General features: G+C 46.6%; 1 protein-coding gene across 2 annotated transcripts in view; it reads left to right on the forward strand.

Annotated features, from left to right (window-relative positions):
- The window catches only part of CXCL13 (C-X-C motif chemokine ligand 13), a 247,952-nt gene extending 221,449 nt beyond the window's left edge, over positions 1 to 26,503 (forward strand). For both annotated transcript variants that reach the window (XM_078677538.1, XM_078677537.1), the window contains exon 4: positions 26,297 to 26,503. In XM_078677538.1, the coding sequence (XP_078533664.1) occupies positions 26,297 to 26,327 (31 nt within the window). In that variant the 3' untranslated portion in view covers positions 26,328 to 26,503. The remainder of the gene's footprint in view (positions 1 to 26,296) is intronic.
- Positions 26,504 to 27,145: the final 642 nt, after the last annotated feature.

Consider the following 27,145-nt stretch of genomic DNA (forward strand, 5'->3'; position numbering starts at 1 on the left):
TGTGCTCACGCGGCCATCTCGGATGCCCGCCAAGCTCCTCCTCCAATATTTTTATTGGATACATTTACTTCAAAACTAAAAAATTACAATGAAAACAGTATTTGAGCACAAGAATAGTCAAACATAAGTGATATTATTAAGACATGCAACCAAAACATGGCAATAAATTTAATCAAAAGTGATCCTTTGAATCCAAATTAGGTAGCTCCAATTCCAGCTGAGAAGGAGAAGAAGGACATAATTCCAGTAAAATGATCTCTCGCACCTGATAAAAAGTAGAAGCATACTTAGGGACAGATGAAGGATCTAACCTCAGAACTAGTCTGTACAAAAATAACTTTAAAAAAGGATGTCTCCAAGAGAGAGATTCCTGGTCCCGTAGTCTCCAAGCTGACATAATGGCCAGACGTCCAGAAGAAAATGTCTTTAGAGTAAGACTTGAAAAATCTGTATTTTGTAGAGGCTCAAAATGAGGTCTCTCAAGGACCTTAGACTAAAGATCATTCCCAATTAGAAACCAAAGCCTAGTGATAGGATGTGATATGGAAAAGCCTTTAAGTAGAGCTAAAACCTCCTAGTCCTTCATTCAGACCTATAGTGCTCTAAAACCCTCAATAGTGGCCCACTGCACCTTAAGGGTAATCACCTTTAAACCTAAATATAACCTATCCCATGGAAAGAATGGAATATGTACACTATTTCCTCTCAAAGGATCTAGGGGGCATATTAGCAAGCTGAAGTATCGCCGCTTTTTCGGCGAATTGTGCTGAGAAAGCGGCGATACTTCCAGCGCCCTATTAACAAGGGCATGCTAACACCTGCCTCAAGCCCAATTTGCATGTCAGCGAGAAACATCGCTAATGACATGCAAAGTGGGTGTTCCCACCCAATCACATGTAAAATGTGGTTGGAGGTGGGAACACCCTATTACCAAGGCAGGCGTTGGGAGAAGAAGAGTTTATCGCAGGTCTACCAACACCTGCTCTGACCAGGTGTTAAGGCATGGATAACATGGGGGTGTGGATCAGAATGCTGAATCCACCCCCCCATATTATCAAGGCACACATTAGCGCGTGAAAACAACGTTTGTTTTCATGCGCTAATGTTCCATATTGCCGACTATCGCCGGATTTAATTTCGCCTACGTGTTGCGCATTGATAATTACGCGCTAACACGCCGCAAAAATCCGGCGATATGGAAATGTGCGATGTACGTTATATAACACATCCAGATAATATGCCCCTAGGTCCCTCGACCTGCACTAGAAGCTAAAGGAATTCTAATAATAAGAATAAGCTTTTCGTGTCAGCTGCCACCTAGAATATTGGATTGCTAAACCCAACTGTCTGGACAGTCTCTTTGTCTGCAAACTGACCTGCTCAACTGCCAAGCCACTAAGTGAAGCACAGTCAAGAAAGTCTGACCCAGCTCTGGAGATGGAAAGATTGGAAATGGATCTCTGACAGAATATCGCTTCCAACAATTTCGAGGGACATGAATATAAAGTCAAAACTATTGATTACAAAAATATTGTTTCCCAATACTCATAGGGACCCCCCTTTGTGGCAACTAGGAGTGTAAGGATACCCTGTGGCATGCCCATCTCCCTGAGCACAGATCAAAGGCAGATTTTAAGTCTATGAATGCAATGTATAAGCTCCGTTTGCTCAGCAAAACCACCTTCCAATAAAGCATGAGGAGGCGAAAGACCTGATTGACTGTGCTGATTTTCCATCGAAAGCCCGCTTGGAGGGGGAGAGGATGTCATTTTCTTCCATCCAATCCAAGATTTTAGCTAGGAGCGATTGAGGGAAGACTTTCTGGACACAGTCGATCAGGCTAATTGGAAGGGTTGGACCTGTCACCCTTTTTGAAGTTGGGAATCACTTCAGCCAACTTCCAAGCCTCTGGGATCTTCCCCCCACCTGCGATGTCATTAACCAGTGTCAGAATGTATCGAAAAAGGTCTCCTCGGATGCCATCTGGACCAGAGGCCTTAGCAGGTACGATTGCATCCGGAGAGGTCAATATTTAGTCTCTACTGAATGAGAAATAATGTGATAATTGGAGTGGAGCAGGCACTGCTGGTTCATTATCGAAATCAACATGGATTGAGTACAGGGCTCCAAAGTGTTCTTGCCACACATTGTCTGGGATATTATTGGCTAGAGGTGGAGACCTTTCATGGTTGCCAATACCCACGAGTATCCAGAACATCCTGGCATCTGGGTGCAGGATGGACTCCCCAAGTACTTCCCACTTCCTTTCATTCCCTTCTCTCATGGCTTTGTGCTACACCAATTTGTATTGCCTCCCCAGTTCCTGAATTAACGGGATGTCCTTTTGCCTTAGTGCTAGGGACAGCCGTTTGTTCAAGGATCTGCACTCCTTTGAAAACCATAAAGTCGTCTTGGTCGGTTTCGCCTGATAAGGGCGGGCCTTGTATAAGGGAACAGTAAAGTTTCTTTCCAAATGATTAAAGAACGTGGACTGTGGAGCACTAAAGCTAGTTGTTGTAATCGTATCACCTGTCCCAGAGGACAACACCCCTAGATGGTTCTTGAGCTCACATTTGAAAATACTAAGGTTGCGTTCATCAGCCAAAATTATGGGCCATTTGACCGTCGTTCGTCATTTGAAGGAATCACCTCCATTGTGGCAAAGAGAACAGGAGCTGTCCTTACCTTTTCGCCCCACAGAAGTTCTATTGTCAGGCTAAGGGGATTTTGGTCACTCTCACATTTCTGTGTTAGGGACATTTCTACAACGGTTGGCCATAGCATGAGGTCCCCAAGTATATAAACTTTCCGGCTAGACCATTTGGCCCCAAAAAAGTCATTTCCCCACTTTTGTCGGAAATGGTTCTTCCATTTGCGGCCCGTAGCCTATTACGAAGGTTAGGGAGTTCAGCTGGAGGGCAGCTTGTGACCACTACTTTACTGCGGAGAAGTCTCAATCTTCCACAGGCACAGCCAGCACTTCAACCATACGAGTATGCCTGATGCGTTTCGGCAACATCCCTCAATCATAGGCTCCACTCTGTTACTTTGCGCAGCTGTTAACACTTTATTTAAATATTCACCCTCCAATGGGCTTCTCAATAAGATAGTCCGCTACCTGCTGGGATTTGTAGTGTCCCACAGCCTGCCTCTCGCCCCAGTGGGATAGGTGAGTGTTTATCGCATGGGCTCTGAATGAGACGTGAAGTGCCAGTTGTGTCCACAATACATGGCTCAACCTCCCCACAATGGCGTCGACGTGATTTCGAGCCCATGGCCCATGCACAAGTCCTGGGGTAGTGCAACCCTGTACGCCTGGAGCCGGTGTGAATAACATTAATAAACGGGTGCTCAGCACATGAGGGTTCACTCGGGGGGAGCTGCAATCTTCCACAGGCATAGCGAGCACTTCAACCATATGTGTACGCCTGACGTGTTTCAGAAACATCCCTTAATCATAGGCTCCACTCTGTTACTTTGAGCAGCTGTTGACACTGTATTTAAATATTTGCCCTCCTATGGGATTCTCAATAAGATATCTCACTACCTGCTGGGATTTGTAGTGTCCCACGCCTGCCTCTCGCCCCAATGGGATAGGTGTTTATCACATTTGCCATGAATGAGCCGTGATGCACCACTGGGCCCAGCTGTCTTTTCTGGCGCTAAGGGCACCCGAACGTCCGCGCCATCTCCTCAAACTGCTGTAGCGCTCGTCCACAGTCACCCGAGTCACCCTTTCCCATGAGCAAAAAATCTTCCAGATAGTGTGTCACTGCCGCGTGGACGCTCTTCTTGATGAAGACCCATGCTAAAAATGGACTGAACATCTCAAACAGCAAACAGGAGATGGCACACCCCATGGGCAAGACTTTGTCCACGTAGATTGCCCCCTTGAACTGCAAATCCAGCAGCGGGAAATCCATCGGATGAATAGGCAACAAGCGGAAAGCAGACTTGACATCACACTTGGCCATTTCTGCTCATCCCCCTCACACCCTCACCACACGGATCACATCATCCACTGAGGCATACAGCACCCTAGAGTCACTCTCTGCGTTAAAATCATTCACTGAGTTCCCCTCCGGCCAGGAAAGGTAATGAATCATTAGAACTCCCCAGGGTCCTTTATGGGCACCACCCTCAACAGTGACACAATCAAGTCCTCCAATGGCCAGTCCGTAAAACGGCCCACCATCCTTCCTTCTGACACCTCTTTTTCCAATTTTGCTGCCACAATTGCAGGCAGTTGCTTAGATGATTTCAGATTGTCTACCCAGCGCCTGACCCTAGGACCCTGATAACCCACCCAAAAACCTTCTTGAAAGCCCCATTGTAACTGCAGCGCCGCCTCCCTGTCAGGGTAGACTGAAAGCCATGGAGCCATGGCAGCCAGCTTAATTGGAGTAGGGGCCCTTTGGTCCCACCTGCCCTCTCCATTTTGTGGCCCGCCACTACTCACTGGGGGTGACCTGGTTAAAGCACTGGGCAAGGGGGTGTCTACCCCCGCACTTGGAACACTCATGCTTAAACTTACAAGGGTGCCTCGTGCAGGACCCTTTTTGAAGTTCCAGCAGGCCCCTGTATTTGCCCCTGCTGGTTTGCACGGCCCTCCCATGCTCCCTGTTCCCACACTGTTCCCATCCGCCCCATACTGGGCGGGACGTGCCTGAAGGGACCGGTAGGTCACTGGCAACCCGCTCGCCATATGGGTGGATGCAGATGCTTACGTGGATAACATCCACTGCATCGAAAACTCCTGATCCACCTCACGCCAAGACTTGTTGGGGTTGATGCTAACTCGCGCCGAAACTCTTCGTTGTAAGTCAGACACGCTGAGCCACCGAAGTGCATCTGAGCCTTTCTGATTATGTCCATGTATTTTAGTAATGCTATCACTCTGTCAAGATATTTTTCGTAGTATATGCTGGTGAAAATTAGAAACGCTAAAGTCCAATTTTCCATCGTAATGGGAACCCTCGGCCGTCTCGTCAGTTCCCATTCCTCCTCTTTGGCCTGTAATTCCTGATGTAGTAATTTAAAAACATCGACATATTCTTGTTTCCATATCCTGTCCCTGGTTTTTTCTATGAGATGGGAACCCAGAGGCATCGCTAACCCCATGTAATTGAGCTTCTTCTGGTGCTTATCACCCGCTTCATCCTCCTTGTCGTCCGTCCCCACCGGTGCGTCCGTCTGGACCCCGGTCCCCACTACATTGACAGTCTGAGCTCCCGTCCCCAACAAACGCACCTGCCCCCCACCCGTCTCATTGGTTTGCTGGACCGACTCAGCCTCTACCTGGAGGCCCCCGTCCCGTATCTTCCCGTTCCTCACACCTACAGACCGGCAGGATTTCCCTTTCGCACCCACCCTCGCCTCCCCCCAGGCCGACCATCAGTCCCCCGTACCTGAGGGTCCTTCTTGTGTTCCCATGTCACTGACTCGGCCACCGGTCTTCCGCTAGTGCACTGCCTTCCCTTTGGTCACCTTTTCCTGCAAGACACCAATTTTTTTGTTTGCCCCACCAGAGACCCCTGGCAAGATCCTGTCCCCTTCTTCCTCCTCACACAACTAGCCATCCTCCCATTCATCACTTTCATCCTCATAATCCAACACCAACTCTGTCACGTTCTTGGCTTGCTCAAGCACTCTCTCTTTTGCTCACGCCCTGTGCTCACGTTCCTCGCTGCGCCTTTCTGTTTAACGCGCTCCCACTGCAACAGGTTGGCCGCCACGGACCCCCTGCTACTTCTGACCGACGGGCTGGAGCCGTATTGTGCCCCAATGGCCCTCCCTTCCCCCTCCCAGCTGATGCTGCTGGGTAAGCCCCCCCATACTGCTCCAACCTGAGGGGTCCTCAGCACCACCGGGCCTCACCGCCGTGCAGGCTGTTCCTAATCCCCCACCTACCTACCATTCGACAGGGACCCATACCCATTGACCTCTCGACGATTCGATATCCTGCAGCAAACTCAGGCCCCCTGAACCCCCTCCCCCCCACTTTGCCCTACAAGCCTCCCCAGCCCGCCCGGTCCCTGGCCTCACACGTGGCAGCACACCTGTCCTCTGTCACCTGGATCAGTCGCCTTTGCTCCTTGATCCTGTCCTCTAAAGAGTGCCCTGCCCACCGTGGCAAACTCGGAGGCAATTCATCCCCACACCCCTTAGCTCAGCCCCCACTTTGCCCTGGTCCCTGGAGCACAAAGGTCCCACGTGAGCCTCCCCCTGCAGACCTGCAGTCTACGCCTTCTTTTTAGCTGGGTCTGCCCTGTTGGAGCTGTCTTGTCCCCTGCAGCCGTTTTGGGCCCAGTAGTCAGGTCTAACAGCATGCTGGCATCCTCCTCAGACCCCCACTCCCTCCCCTCTCATCATCACTTCCCACAGACGCTACGTCTGCCTTGCGCTGCAGCCCGCCCCCCCCTCACCTGGTACTGCAATGTCTGTCAGGTGTGCGGGCAGGCTCTACCTCCTGCCCTCCCCACTTCCCTCTGGACGTGCCCGGCCCCCTGGGCCAAGGGGGTCTCTCCGACATCATCGGCTCATCAATACATGCTGCGATCGCAGCAGCAACTCCAGCTGACGTGGACCGCATTGGCTAGACTATGCTAACACGCCAGGACTGGGTAAATCTGCCCGGCCCGCCCTTCCCAGGACGCTCACTGCGTCATAATCAGCACAGGCCATCCTCTGCAGTAGGACTCCACACATGTACTGGATGCCAACAAAAATGGGGCCTACCACCTACACCTACCCATTCCTCAATCAATTTACCTAAAACTCCTAATTTCCCAATCCTAGTGGTGAGAGGTGCTGGGAAATAGGCTGGAACCTCCCACCCCAGCACCTTTATACTCAGCGCTGGTCTGCCCCCAATCCCACCCCTTCGAACTCCCACCCCACCCCACCTTGTCCTTCCGGCCGCACAAAGATCCCTGGAGGAAGATTAGTCTGCGACTTTGTTTCCCCCGGGGGCCGATACTGGGTCCTACCAAGGAGTCATGAACGAGGCGAGTGGCGACCGACGGGGATTCCCCTGGGCAGTGCTCTTAAAAAAGACTAGTCTACGACTTTTGTTTCCCCCGGGGGCCGACACTGGGTCCTACCGAGGAGTCATGGACGAAGCAAGTGGCGAGCGACGGGGATTCACCTGGGCAGTGCTCTTAAAAAATATATAAGCTACTGAGCTGGCTAGAAATCATGATGGTAAGATGCTGTCCCTGAATGGGCCCACAGTGTCACATAGGAAACATTATTAAAAGCAGCCGGTTTGCACTATGTGACTAGCATCAGTTTGGATTTCCATACAGTTGGCTCCTCTTTATTGATGTCAACGGAGAACAGGCAATTATATGAGGCATCTCAGTGCCCCCATCCTTGAAAGACTTCACACCACAGTTCCTGGGGAGCCAGCCCTGGTCAGTGTTGATTTTTCCCCTCAATCAAATTGTTTCCTTTTAAATACATTGTACAAGGGACACTGCAATCATCATAAAACCGTTTCCCATCCATAGGCAGCGTTTAATTTATTACTGTAAACAGCATGTGCACCCCAGGTGTGATGTCGAAATTAAGCCAGCATCTATAAAATAGGTCTCTTTAATCCAAACTAGCTGCAGCATGTCTAGAAAATGGAGACTACATAAGCCAGAGGTCTTCTGCTCTTTTGCATGAGGCAGCATATAATTTGTAGAAATGCAACTGCTGTAATTCCTTTTAACAGTTCTACTGTCTGATAAACATACTGGGTTAGAACAGACACTGCCAATTAGACGTAGTGGAAATTGGCAATTTCGTTTTATATATAGGAACATGGATGTCACAGATTTAGCCCTGCAAGAAATTAGTCCTGGCAGCACGCCACATTACCAGGGCACTTGCAAAAATGGAGGATGCTGGGGAACAGACTTGAGGGTGCAGAAGACAGCTGGTGGGTGAGAAACAACACAGCCTGGGGGGAGGGAGAGGAGAGGGGGGGGTCTAGTGGCTACTCAAATCACCAGGAGAACAAAGGTAGATTACAAATTGGGGAAGGCTTGTGAACCTTGTGTAGGTAGAGACGCACAAGGAGGATGACCACAGCACTAGTCTATCGAAAACAGAACTCGTATGCTGGTTTCATGCAGATCTCGCTATCATCATATCTGGATTTTAACCACACAGAGAGCTAGAGGTTGTGGTTACAAGGTACGCGAGGAATAATTTATCTTTGCTCATTCTATAGGCCGGGCCTATGACAGATTGGTTATGCCACTGAATTTCAAAGGTATGAAGGAAAAGTGGAAAGGTTTTACGGCAAGTGATATGATGCCCAGAAGGGCCCTGGAGTGAAAACAGAAGAAAGGGGGGACAGCTAACCAAAATCATCCAAAGCAATACCAGGCCAGCAGTGGTGGCTCAAGGGTATGGTCTTTAGCAAGTACAGAACTAAGTGTTATGATTTCCCCAGTCTTTCCTTATCCTAATGCCACAGAAAGGAATAATTAGGGTAGGAACCATGGTCCAACGTGATAGTTCTGAGTTCGTGTTTTCAGATGCCCGTACTTGCGACCGGCTGTCTTTCATAACAATGCCTGTGCACTTGAAACACAGAGGTATGATGATATTGAGGTAGGGTTGGGGTACTATGAGGGGCTCTGCCACCCACTCTGGTATGAAGTGACAAGCAACTGGGCATTCGTGAGCCTAAATTCCACCGCTTCTCCTTGCTGTGAGCAAGCAGTAGAATCTCACACAACTGGCAACAAGCACAATAGTACGTTATGTGATGCTTGGAACATGGCATTTAAAGGAATACATGGGTCTTCATACTCTCATCCCGACCCATGCAACCGAACAGGAAACACAATGATTCAATTGGGGCTAGTCAAGCTGGTAGGAGGGTACATAGGGCGCCCATGCTCCTGAAATGGGCACAGTTATAGTGACCCACCACCGCCTGAGCAGGGCATATCAGATGCACTAGATAGCACAGGGGCGGAATCAGTGGGAAGTTATGCAAAATGTCTGCTGGGCACCCGCACCAGTATTAACCGATTTAATGTTGAGCATCCACATAAAAGAGGAAATTTTTCATCCAGCCACAAGGGTCACCAAAGACTCACCGGGACGACTTGACGGGCAACCCTAAACGATGGCACAAGTGCACCTTTCAACAGACAGAGTATACAATAGTGGATACGAGAGGCTAGTTCATTCTCCTACGGACCTCTCACGCAGTAGTCACAATGCACAAGGTTCAACCTTATCTGATTGGAGTGCTCTGGTCGGCGGAATTCAGTTAGCCCCCCCATGGCTGTTTCATTAATACAGGAGATCTGTATATTGATTGACATTATGGGAGGCAGGGGCAGTTAGTGAAACAAAAGTACCGGGGCAACGGAATCAGGTGAATCCATGACTCACCCAAAGAGTAACCGAGGAAGAAGAGCTGCTCAAACGGTGTCCTTGGGTTGCCTCACGACAGGGACACGGGGAGCAGGTGACAGCACACAATGACAGCCAGAATAGAAGAGCTGCTCAGGCAGCGCCTTTGGGATGCCACATGGTAGGGGCACTGGGAACAGGCGAGTGGTCAGCAAGGGTCCATGGAAGTGGAACGGCACTTGCAGCCCAGGCTGGGTGTGACGGCCGCCCACGAGGTTGGTAGCAAGGGAAGCCTAGAACCCACAGAACCTGAGACACCTGCAAAAGAGGGCCATCACCCAGGGGTAGTGCTGTCAGAAAGCAATAGAGGGAAAACCAGTGGACGCTGCCGGTGGTAACTGCGACTGACACTTGTTTGTTTTAAAATTGAATTCTGCTCACAAACTGTAAATAATTGATGCACTATTAGAATTGAATTGAATTTAATTTTACCGCGCCAAAAATCACTGTGACTTTGGCCCGACTCACTTCCTGGTAGACACGCAGCTGAGCGCCAATCAGAGAAGAGGTGGGTGGAGCCAAGGCATGGCTACTAATGCCGGTAGCAGCGCGGGAGCTTTCATTCTGGGAAAGGTGCCGCTGTCTGTAGTAACCGCGACTGATGCTTTGTTTGTTTTAAAATATCATTGAATTCTGCTCACCAACTGTAAATAATTGATGCACTTTTAGACTTGAATTGAATTGAATCTTACCATGCCAAAAATCACCGTGACACTGGCCCGACTCACTTCCTGGTAGATACAGGGACACTTTTTACTTGCTTTGTGGCACAGCGTTGCAGAATCTTTTCACCGCCCTTTTAAGTTACTGCTTGTGGAACCCGCTTCGCTGGTCCCGCTTCGTGTGTGGGCTCATCCCATTTAGTCATCACTGGTGAAGACCGCATCTGAAGCACAGCGACCTCTCCCAGAGGCAGGGACTGTGGGTGCTCGTGCAGGGCTGCGAGCGAGTGCAGGCGCAGGACTCCAAGTCCCAGGAGCGCCCGCCAGACCCAATTGGAAGCACCTGGGCCGCTCTCCCTGCATGCTCTGCCCCACCAACTGGCTTTAAGATCCCCTGCTCCTGGATACTAGTTGGGACACTTTTTACTTGCTTTGTGGCACAGCGTTGCAGAATCTTTTCACCGCCCTTTTAAGTTACTGCTTGCGGAACCCGCTTCGCGGGTCCCGCTTCGTGTGTGGGCTCATCCCATTTCATCATCACTGGCGAAGACCGCATCTGAAGCACAGTGACCTCTCCCAGAGGCAGGGACTGTGGGTGCGCGTGCAGGGCTGCGAGCGAGTGCGGGCGCAGGACTCCAAGTCCCAGGAGCGCCCGCCAGACCCAATTGGAAGCACCTGGGCCGCTCTTCCTGCATGCTCCGCCCCACCAACTGGCTTTAAGATCCCCTGCTCCTGGATACTAAATGGGACACTTTTTACTTGCTTTGTGGCACAGCGTTGCAGAATCTTTTCACCGCCCTTTTAAGTTACTGCTTGTGGAACCCGCTTCGCTGGTCCCGCTTCGTGTGTGGGCTCATCCCATTTAGTCATCACTGGTGAAGACCGCATCTGAAGCACAGCGACCTCTCCCAGAGGCAGGGACTGTGGGTGCTCGTGCAGGGCTGCGAGCGAGTGCAGGCGCAGGACTCCAAGTCCCAGGAGCGCCCGCCAGACCCAATTGGAAGCACCTGGGCCGCTCTCCCTGCATGCTCTGCCCCACCAACTGGCTTTAAGATCCCCTGCTCCTGGATACTAGTTGGGACACTTTTTACTTGCTTTGTGGCACAGCGTTGCAGAATCTTTTCACCGCCCTTTTAAGTTACTGCTTGCGGAACCCGCTTCGCGGGTCCCGCTTCGTGTGTGGGCTCATCCCATTTCATCATCACTGGCGAAGACCGCATCTGAAGCACAGTGACCTCTCCCAGAGGCAGGGACTGTGGGTGCGCGTGCAGGGCTGCGAGCGAGTGCGGGCGCAGGACTCCAAGTCCCAGGAGCGCCCGCCAGACCCAATTGGAAGCACCTGGGCCGCTCTTCCTGCATGCTCCGCCCCACCAACTGGCTTTAAGATCCCCTGCTCCTGGATACTAAATGGGACACTTTTTACTTGCTTTGTGGCACAGCGTTGCAGAATCTTTTCACCGCCCTTTTAAGTTACTGCTTGCGGAACCCACTTCGCGGGTCCCGCTTCGTGTGTGGGCTCATCCCATTTCGTCATCACTGGCGAAGACCGCATCTGAAGCACAGCGACCTCTCCCAGAGGCAGGGACTGTGGGTGCTCGTGCAGGGCTGCGAGCGAGTGCGGGCGCAGGGCTCCAAGTCCCAGGAGCGCCCGCCAGACCCAATTGGAAGCATCTGGGCCGCTCTCCCTGCATGCTCCGCCCCTCTCACATCCGTCACTTAAATACAACCATCTAGCCCCGCTGCGCGGGAGCGCGCGGGAGAAGCCCGGGACAAGGGCGGGCCCGTTCTGGCCCGTTACAGACCGAGCAAGACCGGACCGGGCCACCCCTCTTGGCTGTTTGGTTGTACTACATAGCTTCGGTAATAGCACTCATCGCATATTCTAGTACTGGGCCTTTGTTAAACGATGACTTCGCGTGAAACCCGAAACAGGGCTGCTAAAAATGCGAAAAAAAGGCTACAGGGACTCTGGACGACTTCATCACAAGGACTAATACAAACATTGACATTGAGATTAATAAACTTCAGCATAGAGTGTCCTTGGAGCTGGAGGCAGTTAGAAGACTGTCCTCAGATCTTGCACTGGGTAAAAAATCTTCTTTAGGTAGTATTGCTTCAGCTAAAACTCCAGAGCGTCCCACTGGCCCTACACCCATTATTTTATTGGCAGAAGTGCATTCCGTTCCTAAGGAAATTGTTATTTCTGCTGATGCTTTATTCGACCCAACCCAACAAACAGTCAACAGTAATCTATTTGAAAACTCTCCTAAAGTGGATATATTGTCGTAGGATGTCAAAGGGAACGAAGAGACCAAGAGTATTCTGGGTGAAAACAAGGTAAAGCCAATACAAAAGAGAAAACGCCAAGTAATGTCAGTGTATGCTAGGAAAAAGGCTAAAGTGGCTAAAAGTCAGTGTTTTACAGGGGGGACTAAGCCACAAGGGAGCTTAAGTAGCAATCTCATCAGACGCTTTCTACTATGCAATTGTTTAACAACAGTGATAAAATGGAAGCGTCGAATGTAGATAAAATAGACGTGCACCCTGTTATTGGGGATGAGAAGATCGCCACATCTGTGGTAGATTTAGAGGGGGCAAAGAAGAATTTTTGAAAATTGTGTGGGAGACATTAAAGAAACTTCTCAGGCCGCTGGAAGTTAGGTTAACTTGCATTGAAAACCAGCTCCTTGAGGTTGAGAAAAGTATAATCACTCTGTCCAGTCTAAGTTTAAATTCAAGTGGCAGTGAGCTACAGAGCTCCGACGTAGTTGCTAGCAATACACTGGCCCCTACGCCCCTGGTACCACTGGAAATAAATCCCTCTAATAAACAACTTTCTAAGAAGGACGTGCCAAATGTAAATAATCAGATTGTGAGTGCCGTTCATACTTCTGTTGCAACCCCCATGGTTCCATCTAAAGGAAAACCCGCAAACAAACCGATCTGGAAGGGTTCTGTATCAAACATGAATACTCAAATAGCAAGTGTTGTCAATACTCATTCTCCTGCACACACCGTACCTGCTTTAAATGTGTCCTCGGCCCAGAGAACCTCGGCAAATAAAGCTCACAATCACAACTACCATACATCTTATGCTAGAAACAACCTAAGGGGAGGATTTATAGATCTTCCGCCCGATGCAAGTCCTTTTGTAGTTGTACTTACTGGGGTCCCTGAGCTAGACAATCAACATGAGGAAACATTTTTATCCTTGAAAAACAAGGTAATCTATTGGTTAAATGAAAACAAGCCTGTTCCAAAACATATGAAAAGCAGAATTCTTATGGTAAGAAGGGTGCCCTGGATTGGTCCCATAAATAAATCAATTTTGGGCGACTGTATTGTTGTTTCATTCGAGGAACCCCACACTGCCCAACACATATGCACATGGAATACTTATGCAGGCACATCCTCTATTGAAGCTAGACCCCTAACATTCTTTTATCCCCCACTGAGGCGTACCAACCATGGGGGGAACTGGACCACGATTAATCAACATCCTAGGCGTGGTACTGAATTGGGTAGGCAAGGTTATCATAATGTGTGGAATGGAGTCCCTACCTATAATAGGTTCAGCTGCTTAGATGGAGTTGATTGACTCACAACCTCGTCAAACTGTACTACTAATTTCTATGGCACTCATCACTTACTTTGTGATGAGAATACTTCCACCAAACATGATAATAGTAAGGTAATACGGGCAAAGGGAGAGGGGGTAATGACCACCGAAATAATGGGGATGACCTAGCTAAGAAGTACATTCTAGCAGCAAGCCCGATGAATCCTGGGAACGAAGAGGTTTGCTTGGGTGATGGAGCCGTTAATGGTGCAGTGGTTTTGGCTCCCCGATTAGAACTGCACTCTGTAGATGCCACGTTGCATGATACTGTGCCAGGACCAGTGGCTCTGATATTGGACACTGCAAAGCCAATTTGTCCTGGTAGAGGGGTAAAACCATCATTGCTTTTAACCTCCTGGAACATTGCGGGGGTAAACAAAAACCTGAGGGACCCTGAGTGGGCTGAATATATTGATTCTAGCGACTTTTGTCTCTTGCAAGAAACATGGGCTATAGACATACCTCATAGGATAGGGTATAAAACATTTGGCATTGAGGCTGTTCAGTCAAATAGGGGTAGACCTTCGGGGGGGTCTCATTATATGGGTCAAAATTACATTGAAGATTAAGATCAAAGTAGCAGAAGCAGGTTCATCTGACATCCTAGCCCTAAAACTCATAAATATGAATGGGGTAGAATGTTACATAATTAATGTTTATAACAGACCCATAGCACACTCCAAAGATTCTCCCACTCTTGAAATTCTGGATAGTTTTCTGAAAAGGGTGGTTGGTGATGTTGCAGTAATCTTGGGTGGTGACATAAACTGTAACTTTGAACCCGTCTTAGGGCTTGTGGATGTCTTTGAGGACGAAGACCAAGCGAATAACATTCCTCAGCTTGAGACTACAAACTTCGTCAATTGTTCGGCTCTGGTCGTGCAATTGGTGAGGCTAACGGTTGATCATAGTCTCAGGGCATGCAACGGTCGCCTTCCCTCTGACCTTTCAAAACAACCCACTTTTGTAAGGTCCGATATCACAAGCAACTTGGATTTTATATTTGTTTCATTGAGTATTTGGCACCACATGGTCGATCTCGTGGTGGTAAATAGGGGTGAGAGTGACCATTATCCACTGGAATTGTCCATCGATGTAAACCTGTTTAGTGAACCCTCTTTATTATCTGCCACCGAGGTTCCTAACCCCATTTCGTGTGATGTGGTACATGTACATGTATTTAAATAGCGCAAATCACCGACACGGTATCTAAGCGCTTGCTTAGGGAACCCGTCCTGGTATTACCCTGTGAGATACCCCGGCAGGGTATCCACAAGGTGAAAGCCAGGCATCCCGCCGCGAGGGGCCGTAGTGGAGATTAAGCATGCTATTGCCCAGAGTCGCAGAGTGTGACCCCGTGAGTTGAGTAGGCACCGGAACGAGAATTATCGAGTCCGTGGAATTTATGAGCCCGAGACCCGCCGAGGCGGGGAATCGAACCCTGGTCCACGGCCGATCTCAGCTTCCGGGTCTGCCGCCTCTAACCACTGAGCCACGCTTCTCCACTACATGTTAGTAATAACAGATGTGCATTGAAATGGTCACATGTACTGGCACACGGAAATGCACTTGCAACTGTATATTCACTTTTCGATACAACCTTTGGGTCCATAGATGAATACTTTTTTTCACCCAATTATTATGATCAATTTATTGCAATACATACGATATTTTTTCAAGATTTAAAAATATGTCTGACAAAAATGCCCAAAAAAAAGCAACAAAATGTAAGGATTGGGTGTCATGGTAATTTATGGTATGACCACTCATGTAGATCGGCCAAGAGGGAGCTCCTGTTTGCAATAAAAAACAAAACGAAGGAAGATGTTAAAGTTGCCAGGGAGACATACAAGCACATCCAAAGGACCTCAAAAAAAACATGGGAAGAGTCAAACTGGGCGGATATGCTGGCTGCCGCCAAATCTAAGGACAATGTTGGGTTTTGGAGGCTGGTAGCCAATGGGTCCCATGCAGGTAGAGCTGTGAGGGACGTCTTTCTAGACGAATTGACTTGGGTGACGCACTTCACATCTCTTTATAAACAATACGATAGTGGATCTGATGAGACTCCATGGTCCCCACCCCCGATTGAGTGTCTTGATTTTTCAATTGGCGAAACGAAAAGGGCAATCGCCGAATTGAAAAGTAGTAAAGCTCCTGGTCCCGATAAAATACCAGGTGACCTGTATAAACATGAGATTGAAGTCTGGGCCCCATATATAAATCACTTGTTTAATGCCTTATCTAGCAATTGTCAGTTTCCAGATAGTTGGCGTGCTGCAGAAGTTGTATTAATATTAAAAAAGGGCAGCAGGTTTGTTCCATCAAACTATCAACCGATTAGTTTGATGGACATCTTGCAAAAACTCTATTCCAAGCATCTACTATTTCGGATAAATGATTGGCTTGAGGAAAAAGCAATACTTACCAAACTCCAAGCCGGGTTCAGGGGCAAGGTCAGTACCATAGATCAGGTCTTCAGATTTTGTTGTATATATTGGAAATATGTACTCATTAGGAAGGGTCACTTGTATGTCGCCTTCGTAGATCTGAGCGCGGCATTTGACCTTGTTCCTCGCAAATTGCTCTGGAGGTCTTTAAGTGAAGTTGGATTGCCAGGGTGTCTCCTGGCTCAAATAGTCGAGTTGCATGCTGGGAATTATGCCAACATCAGGTGGGGTCCAAAAGGGGAATTGACGCGTAATATCCCCATAGAGCGTGGCATACGCCAAGGATGCGTTTTGGCCCCCACCTTATTTTCATTATTTGTTAACGATATCCCTGATCATTTGAACAGTTGTACAAGTGATTCACCAAAACATAATGGGGAAAGGGTGCCTGCGTTACTTTTCGTGGACGATACCATCTTGATATCCCAAACTAAGAAAGGTCTCCAGGCGCTCTTGAACTCTTTTAGTGTGTACTGCGTGAAGAAAGGATTAGAGATAAAAGTTAAGAAAACTAAGGGTATGGCACTAAATCCCTGCAGGCCGGATAGGGGGACCTTAAGTCTGGACGGCCAAGTACTAGAAATAGTTGATAACTTTTCTTATCTGGGGGTGGTGCTAGATTCAAACTTAACATGGAAGGCCCAAATTGAGAAAAGTAAGGTGTCTTATGCCCATAATGCTAAGCCAATTATTAGCAAACTTAACACCAGTTCAAGTAAATGTGTGACTCCCGCGCTTGAGCTTTTTAAATTTAAAATTCAGTCTGCTGCCCTTTATGGGGCTGAGATATGGGGGCCTTGGGCAAGGGATAGCTTTTATGGCCTGGATAATAAATTTATGAGATCAATTGTAAGGGTCCCTACCAGTACACCTCTGACTCCTCTTCAATTTGACTTGAACCTCAAAAGAACTGATAACTACACAATTATTAGACCACTAATGTTTTGGGTAAGAATATGGTCTATTCCTGAACTGATCGATTATAGGAAAGGCCTTCAGGAGATATTGGGCCTAGATTCTTTACATTCTGTTGTATGGCTCAAACACATTAAAAAATGGTTTTCAATCCTGGGCCTGCCTCAGCTTTGGGAGTGTCCGGAAAGGCAACCGCATTATGCAAAATCTATGGTGAAACGAGCCTTCTGGTCCTTCATAACTAATCAATTAGTAAATGGCAATAGAATTGGCTCCCTAACCCAAATTTTTTAGGCTTCAAAGACTAACCTAGATGAGATACAGCCTCCCCTCGCGAAGTCTTTATTCTTGAAGTTCAGGTATGGGAATCTCATGATAAACTCTAACGTGGAACGTTGGTCCAAGAGAAAATCGGAAGGGGTCAACCCTACACAGGGAAAGTGTACAATGTGCTCAGGTTCCCACACGGAGGACGAGGTCCATATACTGTTTTTTTGCCAAGCATACATCAAAGCAAGAAAAAGGTGGATCAAACCCCTGTGTAACCTTTTAGGAATAAGATCTTGTACTATGGCATATAGAATTATTAAAACTAACACTTCCCAATTCATTGTATTTAGCATTAGTAGATTTCTTTATTCTGTTTACTTTGCTCGCAGGAAGACTGGTCAATTACTTTGAGCAGTCAAAATTTTTGTTAAATTTTTTGGCTTTTGTATGTTATACTTGCTTATACGATGATGGTGTATGATCTCTCCTCCTATTACTAGATGTTAATTGTGATTAAGTCTCGGTGTTTTATGCATCTATGTACGTATTACCCTCGAGGATGTTTATAATGAATTCTGTAACCTATGGATACGTTTTTTAATTATTTTTAGCGTTATATGTGTAAAATGATACGACTTGTGTTTTTATGTATGTATCTTTTATGGCTAAAGCAGTCGAAATAAAGATAATAAAGAAAGAAAGAAAGATACGCTGCTGAGTGCCAATCAGAGAAGAGGGGGGAGGAGCCAAGGCTGACTACGGCTACTAATGCCGGTAGCAGCGTGGGAGAGATCACTCTGGGAAAGGTGCTGCTGCCTGTGGTAACCGCAACTGACGCTTGTTTGTTTTAAAATATCATTGAATTCTGCTCACAAACTGTAAATAATTGATGCACTCTTAGAATTGAATTGAATTGAATCTTACCGTGCCAAAAATCACTGTGACATTGGCCCAACTCACATCCTGATAGACACGCCACTGAGCGCCAATCAAAGAAGAGGCGGAGGAGCCAAGGCTGACCAAGGCTATTAATGCCGGTAGCAGTGCGGGAGCACAGCGGACGCACCGAAGGTGGGCCAAAGGCAAGCCCGTCTGTGCCCATCCACGGCCGACCTGGGCAACGGGCAAGTCACTATGCCCAAATCACAACCTAGTCTGCGACCAAACTAAAAATGCTCCACTCAACCGAGCTATCTGTAAACCGTCTTATTTACACTAGGATAAGCAGGAACGGGATAATGGAAAAAATACCCTCCTTTCCCAAATGTTGTCACCTTATGCACCCTACTAAATGCACTGATCCTCAGGTCATAAACAAGGATAAGGCCCTATTGGTCATCTATCTAAACACCCGCTCCATGATTAAACACCAACTAGACATACACAACCTGTTGATGACCTACTACTAACCGAAACCTGGCTAACACAGGATTCCGCCCCTGATATTCTAGCCGCACTACCTAGCGAATTCTATATCCTCCAAGCCAACCGCCCTCAAGGAAAAATGGGGGGGGGGGGGGTGGCAGCTATAGTACACCAAGATTTTTAATTTACAGCACTTACTCCCCTCGACTTACCACAAGTAGACAACCTAGTGATTAAACTAGAATCTGACTTTGCCCTATTGGTCTGTGTGCTGCTCTATAGACCACCACAGAGCATGCCACAGTTCCCACAATATTTCAGTAAACAGATGACACACCTCATAACAAATCATGCAAAAGTACTGATGATTGGCGACTTCAATTACTGGGCCAATGACCCAGCAAGTGGACCTCAGTCAGCCGAACTAACAGACTTACTTGCGGGGCTTAACCTCAGTTAGCATATCTCCACCGCCACACACATCAAAGGGCATACACTAGACCAGGTATGGTCTACCAACCTGACCTTGACCAATCCAGATGTCACACCCTGTATATGGTCCAACCACTATCTCATCAAATTCTCCATAAATAATACTACCCGACCTATAACATTATTACCTGATCCTGGATCATTTAGGACAGGGGTCTCTAAACCGGTCCTGGAGGGCCGGATCCATGCCAGATTTTTAAAATAACTACATGTATCCCAATGGGGATATCCAAAAAATCTGGCATGGATCCGGCCCTCCAGGACCGGTTTGGAGACCCCTGATTTAGGAGCTGGAGCACTATTGACAAATGTCAATTTTTTTTGAGACATTGACCAACACAACTCCCATTATTCAATCCTCCATTGATCAGTGTGAGAAAAACATATCAGACTGGCTTCTGACAGCCACCAATAAACATGCCCCACTTAGGAAAATATATCTTGCACGCCGCCATGAAGCCCAGAAATGGTTTTTCTTTGACTTAAAGAAATTAAAACTTGCTCTACGTCAAGCTGAAAGAAAGTGGAGAAGTAAATACTTGAATGATGACAAAAGCACTTACCTTGAAACAGGTAGAACTTACAAAAAAACTATACTGGCTACAAAGGCCGAATATTTCTCGTCCAAAATCATCACTTCCACAAACCGATCAAAAGACATCTTTATTATAATTAACAAACTATCCAACCCTGACAGAGTGACATTGAAATTCACACCGTCGCAATCCCTATGCGACTCCTTGAACAACTTCTTCATCAATCAAAACCATAAAAGCAAGTATCCCCATATGCTTGAGTCCTGCATGTCCCTGAAACCCAAGAACTCACACAGGCTGGAACAGATTCCAGTAATAAATCAAGAAACATTTACAGACCTACTGACAAAAGTAAAATCTGGATCTCCCAGGGAGTGCTGTCCCCCTTGGATCCTAAGGGAAGCCTTTACAGCTTGCCCAAGCCTAGCCATGACGCTCCTAAACGAGTCACTATCCCAGGGCTATGTACCGGATACCTTTAAGGAGGCCTCTGTCATCCCCCTCCTAAAAAAGCCAGGAGCAGACCCAAAAATCCTAACCAATTACCGACCTATCTCACTGCTCCCTTATCTGGCCAAAGTACTCGAAGCCCATGTAGCCAAAAGCCAATTTGCCTTTCTGGAGCAGTCCGATTATCTGGATGCACACCAAGCAGGCTTCTGCCCGACTCACTCTACAGAATCAGTGATGCTGTCAGTATTGGATAGCCTGCGAGAGAAGGCAGATAGAGGCTCCTCGCAAGCCCTGGTGCTGCTGGATCTCTCTGCTGCCTTTGACACGGTCGACCATAATATCTTGATTGACCATGTCAGGGATGCGGGAATCCAAGTACCAGCCCTCGAATGGACCAGATCCTTTCTAACAAATCGATCTCAAGCAGTCCGCCTTGGCCATTTCACGACCCCCAACATTAAACCTACATGTGGTGTCCCCCAGGGATCCTCACTTTCCCCTCACCTATTCAATCTATACCTCCTTCCCCTGATCCACGCACTGAAAGAAAGGAATGTTCAAACATTCAACTACGCCGATGATTTCCAACTAGTACTCCCCATCAATAACTCCCCGTCCACCATTCACAAATTCCATATGACGATGCTGTTCATCCTTGACTGGATGAACAGCAATCATCTGAAATTAAACCCAGATAAAACGGAAGTGACTCTCATGGGAGGCTCACAGAACCCCTGGAGCTCCCATTTCTGGCCTAAAGAGCTGAGACAGCGTCGCACTCCTTCCACACTTGCCAATACCCTGGGCGTCATAATTTTTTTTTTTTTTTTTTGTGGTTAAAATTTTTTATTGAGCAATCATAAAAAAAATACAAAGATGGGCCCACAACCACACGGGCTGGCCGCTAAGTCACATAGCACGACACACGAAATAAACAAGCATTTCCGAGGCCAGGCCAAATCATCGAATGAAATTGCTCCAGACATAGGACAGGATACAACAATTTTCTATATAAAACATGAAAATAACAAACACAAAAACAAGGCGAGTGCAGTAATCAAGTCAGCCCAAATAGCAGAGGGGAAGGTCACTAAACAGGAGAACAGACGTAAATCAATGAGATTCGGTAAGGCCGTGAGGGGGGGGGGGGAGCAGGGAGGACAGGAAAATCCTAGAACTGAGTAAAAAATTTCGGGAACGTCGGCCTAAGGAGACAGGGTAACATCGGAGGTGGCAACCAAGGGAGGGGTACAAATTTCTCCACGGTATGCATTCCATTGACCCCAGATTTTCGTCCACGCCCCTGGCCTGCCCCTAGCCACGAAGACTGTCTTCTCTCGGAACATGGACCAGTCCATGTTGTCCTCCCACACCGAAACGTCAGGAGGTCGGGATGCGCCCCAGAGTTGCGCAATGTCGCGCTTCGCGACCATGTAACCCAGGGTCGCCCATCTAGTCTGGGCCACAGAGTCTGGGCATCATAATTAATACCGATCTTACCATGAAAACTCAAATAGGATCCGTAATCTCAACTTGCTTCTTCCAACTAAGAAAAATAAAGAAAATCAGCAGGTTTCTTACACAGGAAGCAAAAATACAGGCAGTACGTGCCATGGTAATATCCCACATCGACTACGCCAATTCTTTATACTTTGGCATCCCGGCTATCTCACCCATCGTCTCCAACTGGTACAGAACCAGGCGGCCAGATTGATTCTTCAGGAAAACAGACACCAACGCGTCTCTCCCCTCCTGAAGAAGTTACACTGGCTCCCTACACCCCAGAGATGTGCCTTCAAGGTGGGATGCATTATCTTTAAATCTCTGAATGGCAGAAACCCTAAATTCATCAATAGTCTGATCGACAGGTACACTCCGGACCGCAACCTGAGATCTGCTCATATGCACCTCCTGATAACACCTCCCTTTAAAAGGAAATGCTTTAGTGGGACAAGGTTTTCCACACTAGGTCCCAGATATTGGAACTCCCTGCCTCTAGAGATTAGATCCTGCACAGACCTCATGACCTTTCACAAACTCCTAAAAACATGGCTATTTAGACAGGCATAAGAGTAACGTATCACTTAATATCTTCCAGAGTAGCACCAAGAAACCAAGCTGGTGTATGTGCGCTCTACAAATTAAGTATAAAAGAACATAACAATATTCAGAGTGATGTGTAATAAGCAAACATGGGTCACAAGTGACCAACCAGTAAGTTTGAAGATGTTTTATCCATGTTTTTTGTAATACACCAATTCAATGTTTATTTTATTTTGATATGGAGGTCCACAAAAATACACGAATAGATAAAAAACGACATACAATACAAAATTCTTCAAGAGTGCATCAAGTGATTAAAAAAGCCATACTTTATGTACAATTCATAATACTTCAATATCCAACCAACAAATGCTTACAACATGCAAAACAGATTGAAAAATTCCCTAATAAATAGCCAGAAACGTTTAAAAAAAATTGATGTATATCCCATAGAAAACCATTTCATTTGGTCGGGACAAAACAAATGATCAGGCCTCCTGAGCAGAATGGATATTAAACTTAAAATAAATGATGATCTTAAAAACATAAGCCTAGCCCTTTTTAGTTCTGTGCACACAAATAGCACGTGATTAAGATCTTGGATTTGTAGAGAACACATTTCACAAATTCTCTCCTCTCTTGGTATTTTGTCCCATATACTTCTAACTTCGTTTAGGGGCACCAAGTTAGTTCTCAATAAAAGTATCAACCTTCTAACCCTGTGTGGAAGGTTCCAAGTTAAATAAAGCTGTGGTCTGTCCCCCAAAGCACTCCCACAGACCACCTCATTGCAGGACTTGGGCTGACTTAAAGCAATGTCTCTAGCCATGCTAAGAGAGGTTGCAAACTTTTTTATAAACAACTTCAGTGCCGGCTTTGGCACAGGGGAATCAATATTTAAACTAAGCCCAAACAAATCATTTGCTTGTGCGAAAGACCTGAAGAAAGTTGATTTGTTTTTTCAATTTATCAAACATTTCTATTCTCAAGGCCGCCCTAAGAGTGCCCTTGTCCCCCCAGCAAAGGGATTTACCCCACCTCAGGACCGCTGCTGAGGATGAAATATATGAAGATATTAGACTAAATTCCAGACATGATATGTGTGGGGTGGCCAAAGAATTTAAATTACATATTTGGCAGAGGATTCGGCGTTCAGCCTTATCAGAGGAGAGCCAATGATTCATATCCAGTACTTCAGCAGCGTATGTTAATATAGGGGGAATTTTAACCTTAAATACTGACAGAACATCATTAAAGAGGCGTCTCCATCAAGTTTTATAAAGTCTATTTAAAGCTCCAGGCTGGGAGGCAGCTTTACTAACACAAAGTTTCATATGCTCTAGATCACGCCCATTTTTTGAGATAACCGTCCCCAAATATAAATACGAATCAACCAGTTCCAGTTCTTCGAGCCCCAACAACCACTTATACCCCCTCTTTATTCAAAGCCCTTTCTTGCGGAAAACCAAAATTTTGCTTTTGGCAATGTTAATTTACAAGAAGTGGTCTTCTGCATATTTAGTTAGGGCAACCAGACAATGTTGCAGACCAATGGGCGTTAGATCAAAGATTGCCACATAATCTGCGTATAATAAAGAACCAATGGACCTTGTACCAATTCTGGGGCATCCCCTTCACTGAGTTCAACACACCAGGGAGATCAGATATATACAAAGAAAACAAAAGAGGGGCAATAAGGCAACCCTGCTTAAGCCCATTATATGTTTTGATCTCACAAGATAGCCCCAGCGAACCTCCGATCAGAACTTGGCACCAAGTGTCTGTAGGTAATTCTATAATGAGACCCAAAAGGTGGTGTGGTATACCAAGATGGTAGAGCTTTCTCCACAGCGTTTGATGATCCACTTTGTCAAACTCCTTTATGCACCACAAATTGTTGTCCCCTTGAATGCTTGGCGGGAGTGTGATGAAGCAGGGTATGGCCAAGACGGATGGGGGAACTCGCACGCCTGGAAGGGATTGTGACGCGGGCTGGGGGAGGTGAAGCCGGAACACATAAGGGCACGCGGGGAACCCTTAATGGCAGCTGGACCACCGGAGTGGAACGGCGAAAGCCAGCGAAAAAGATGCATAAAGTTTGGGTGCGCCTTTTGAAAGTATGAACCGCCCAATAACATGGAGAAGGGCGGGGCGACCAAGAGGATCAAAAGGCGGCAGGGGCCGACCTTACCACAATTGGACCTCTCCTCATCGTCTTGGAACCCACCTACACCATGAGAATAAAGGCTGGGTCGGCTTCAGTACTGGTGGCGCCATATGCGCCCCCCCAAGGATCACCTCACCACGGATTCCCTCAATACCACCATTTGACAATGCCCCCCAAGTCTCCATAACCAATGTCTCTTAGATTCATTTATTTTTATAGCACACCTCATACCAGTTTAAGGTTACCTAATGTGTAGGAGTCACATGTCATCCATACTGGTAGGCAGTATAATTTAAAAGTCCTTGGCCTGGAAAAGCACAAATTCTGAATTTTAAATGTCACATTATTGTTAGGGGTTTTCTCTAATAATAAGAATTGATATCTACCCAAATGAACCCTTTTTGCAATATTAGGATAAGGAAAGACTGGGCCAAAAAACATGTAGCTGTAATATATTTCTTGCAGTTTGCATGAGCTCTTTGATGGCAGTTAATAGCTCACTGCTATATATTAGGATTTTAACTTTTAAACTGCAAGTAACAAAAGGATCTATCTGAAAAAAGCGACAACCCCTTGACCTATTTATAGTGTATGCACTTTGTGATTAGAATGGGAGACGTTCTTTGCAGCAGGCATATTAACATTCTTGCTATGATGAGGTAAAACTTTCACCAGACAAAGCCCCGGTCTCTCTCCAAGAACAACATTAATCACCGGAGTTATAGTGACATTTTTAATGATGCTTGAAAATTGCTGCAACGAGGAACGTGGCATCTGGAGCTTTTAAAATGAACCTTGCGCCCTCTTCACAGGTCAGCGTCCGGTGCAGTGGCACCGATCGCACAGCCCTAGAGCCGGCCCTGAATACAGGTGTCGCAGCTATAAGAACAGTGGATGAGGGCGTGGCGGAGGCAGCACAAAAAGAGGACCCAGAGAAAAGAGTAACCTAGATAGAAGAGCCGCTCAGGCAGTGTCCTTGGGATGCCATACGGCAGGGGCACTGGGAGCCGGCAAGTGGCCAGCAAGGGTCCAGGGAAGCAGAACGGCGCCTGTGGCCTGGGCTGGGTCTGACGGCCGCCCACGAGGTCGGTAGCAAGGGAAGAATAGAACCCATAGAACCTGAGACACCTGCAAAAGGGGGCCATCGCCCAGGTGTAGTGCTGTCAGAAAGAAATAGAAGGAAAAACAGTGGACAATATTCAGAGTGATATGTAATAAGTAAAACATGAGTCGCGAATGACAAACCAGTAAGTTGCAAGATGTATGATCCATGTTACTTGTAATAAAACTGCAGCCTTTATACACCACAAGCTGTTGTCCCCTTGAATCCTTGGCGGGAAGGGGACAAAGCAGGGAACTTGCACGCCTGGAAGGGGTTTAACATTTTGCAAAATAACACGTGGGAATCAGAGTTTGCATGTGGATTCCCTCATGTTTATTTTTGGTGTTTCATCTGAATGCTTAACTTGCTTCCATCAGGTAAAACCTTAAATACACCAGAAAAACATTGTTCCGTTTGTCCTACAATTTTGATATGGTCAATAGCTTCATTTAACGACCACATCAGAATTATTGAGGCTCTTATAATGACTTGAATAGTTATTTTATAATTTACAATTTCATGATTTTTATGCAAACCCACCCCACATTTCTCTACTCCATGAAAGCATAAACTGCATAACTTGACATCATCAATCCGAATATGATAACATTGATAAACTGGACTAAAAACCATATACATTGTGTCAATAATGCAGTGCTCTTGTATTTAAAAAAATTATTTTCCATGATTGTCAAGTGCAACATGTGCTGTTTATGTCAGTCTAATTTACACTGCATCATAATATCTTTGCTGACGTTAATACAATTTTTTCTTTCTATATATTTCTTTTCATTCATAGGAAGAAAAAGCAGCATGAACGTTCCAAGTAAAATTTGGCAGCAACATTATTTGTGTCGTGAATTTAAAGAGGAAACAGAAATGTGACTAACTGAATTCTGAGATTTAATACGTGTTTCGCGAAAGTCACACATTGTAATTGTCCTTTAATTTGCACATGCCCAGTGAATTAATTTAAGAATAAAATGAATATTTGTAAAATGCATAAGTGTCTTTTCAAACTGTGCTAGCTACAAAAGAAGGGGAGGAAAGAAAGGACAACTTGAAACATTCTCTCCACAAAAATTATTGGGTAGTAAAATCAGATCAGTAAAAGCAAAACAGGAACTTCTTTCCCTTTCCAATCCATACATGGAATTATCCTTCTCTGAGAGAGAGACCTACTTAAACTGACTGGTTGAAACATTATTTTAAAAGGACGTAAATCCTCATCCACAAACTCCCACCCTACAACACATGCCACAGCCACCCTGCATGTCAACATCCACTCGCATGCATGCTTCTCAAACCACGATCACTCAGAAAACGCACAACACAACAAGAGAACTATTACCCAGCGATGCACCAACATCCTCCTCATCACAGAGACCTGGCTCTACCCCTCATTGGCTCCCAAAATCACCACAGCAATCCCAGTAGGCTACAAGATCACTAGACAGGACCGCCTTCACAAGTCACTATCATCTAGAAAGAACCCATCAAAAGCACAAAATCCAAAAAGAACGATATCCCATTCATGGAACACCTGCACTTTTCAGTTGCAAATCTGTGAATACTTCACACTGAACGGAACCCTCACCTACCTACTAACCGGACCAGGAGCCACCTTTACCAACCTCATCACCAACTT

The sequence above is a fragment of the Lissotriton helveticus genome, chromosome 2_1 (assembly GCF_964261635.1).
Source record: "Lissotriton helveticus chromosome 2_1, aLisHel1.1, whole genome shotgun sequence".
NCBI classification, from domain to species: Eukaryota; Metazoa; Chordata; class Amphibia; order Caudata; family Salamandridae; genus Lissotriton; species Lissotriton helveticus.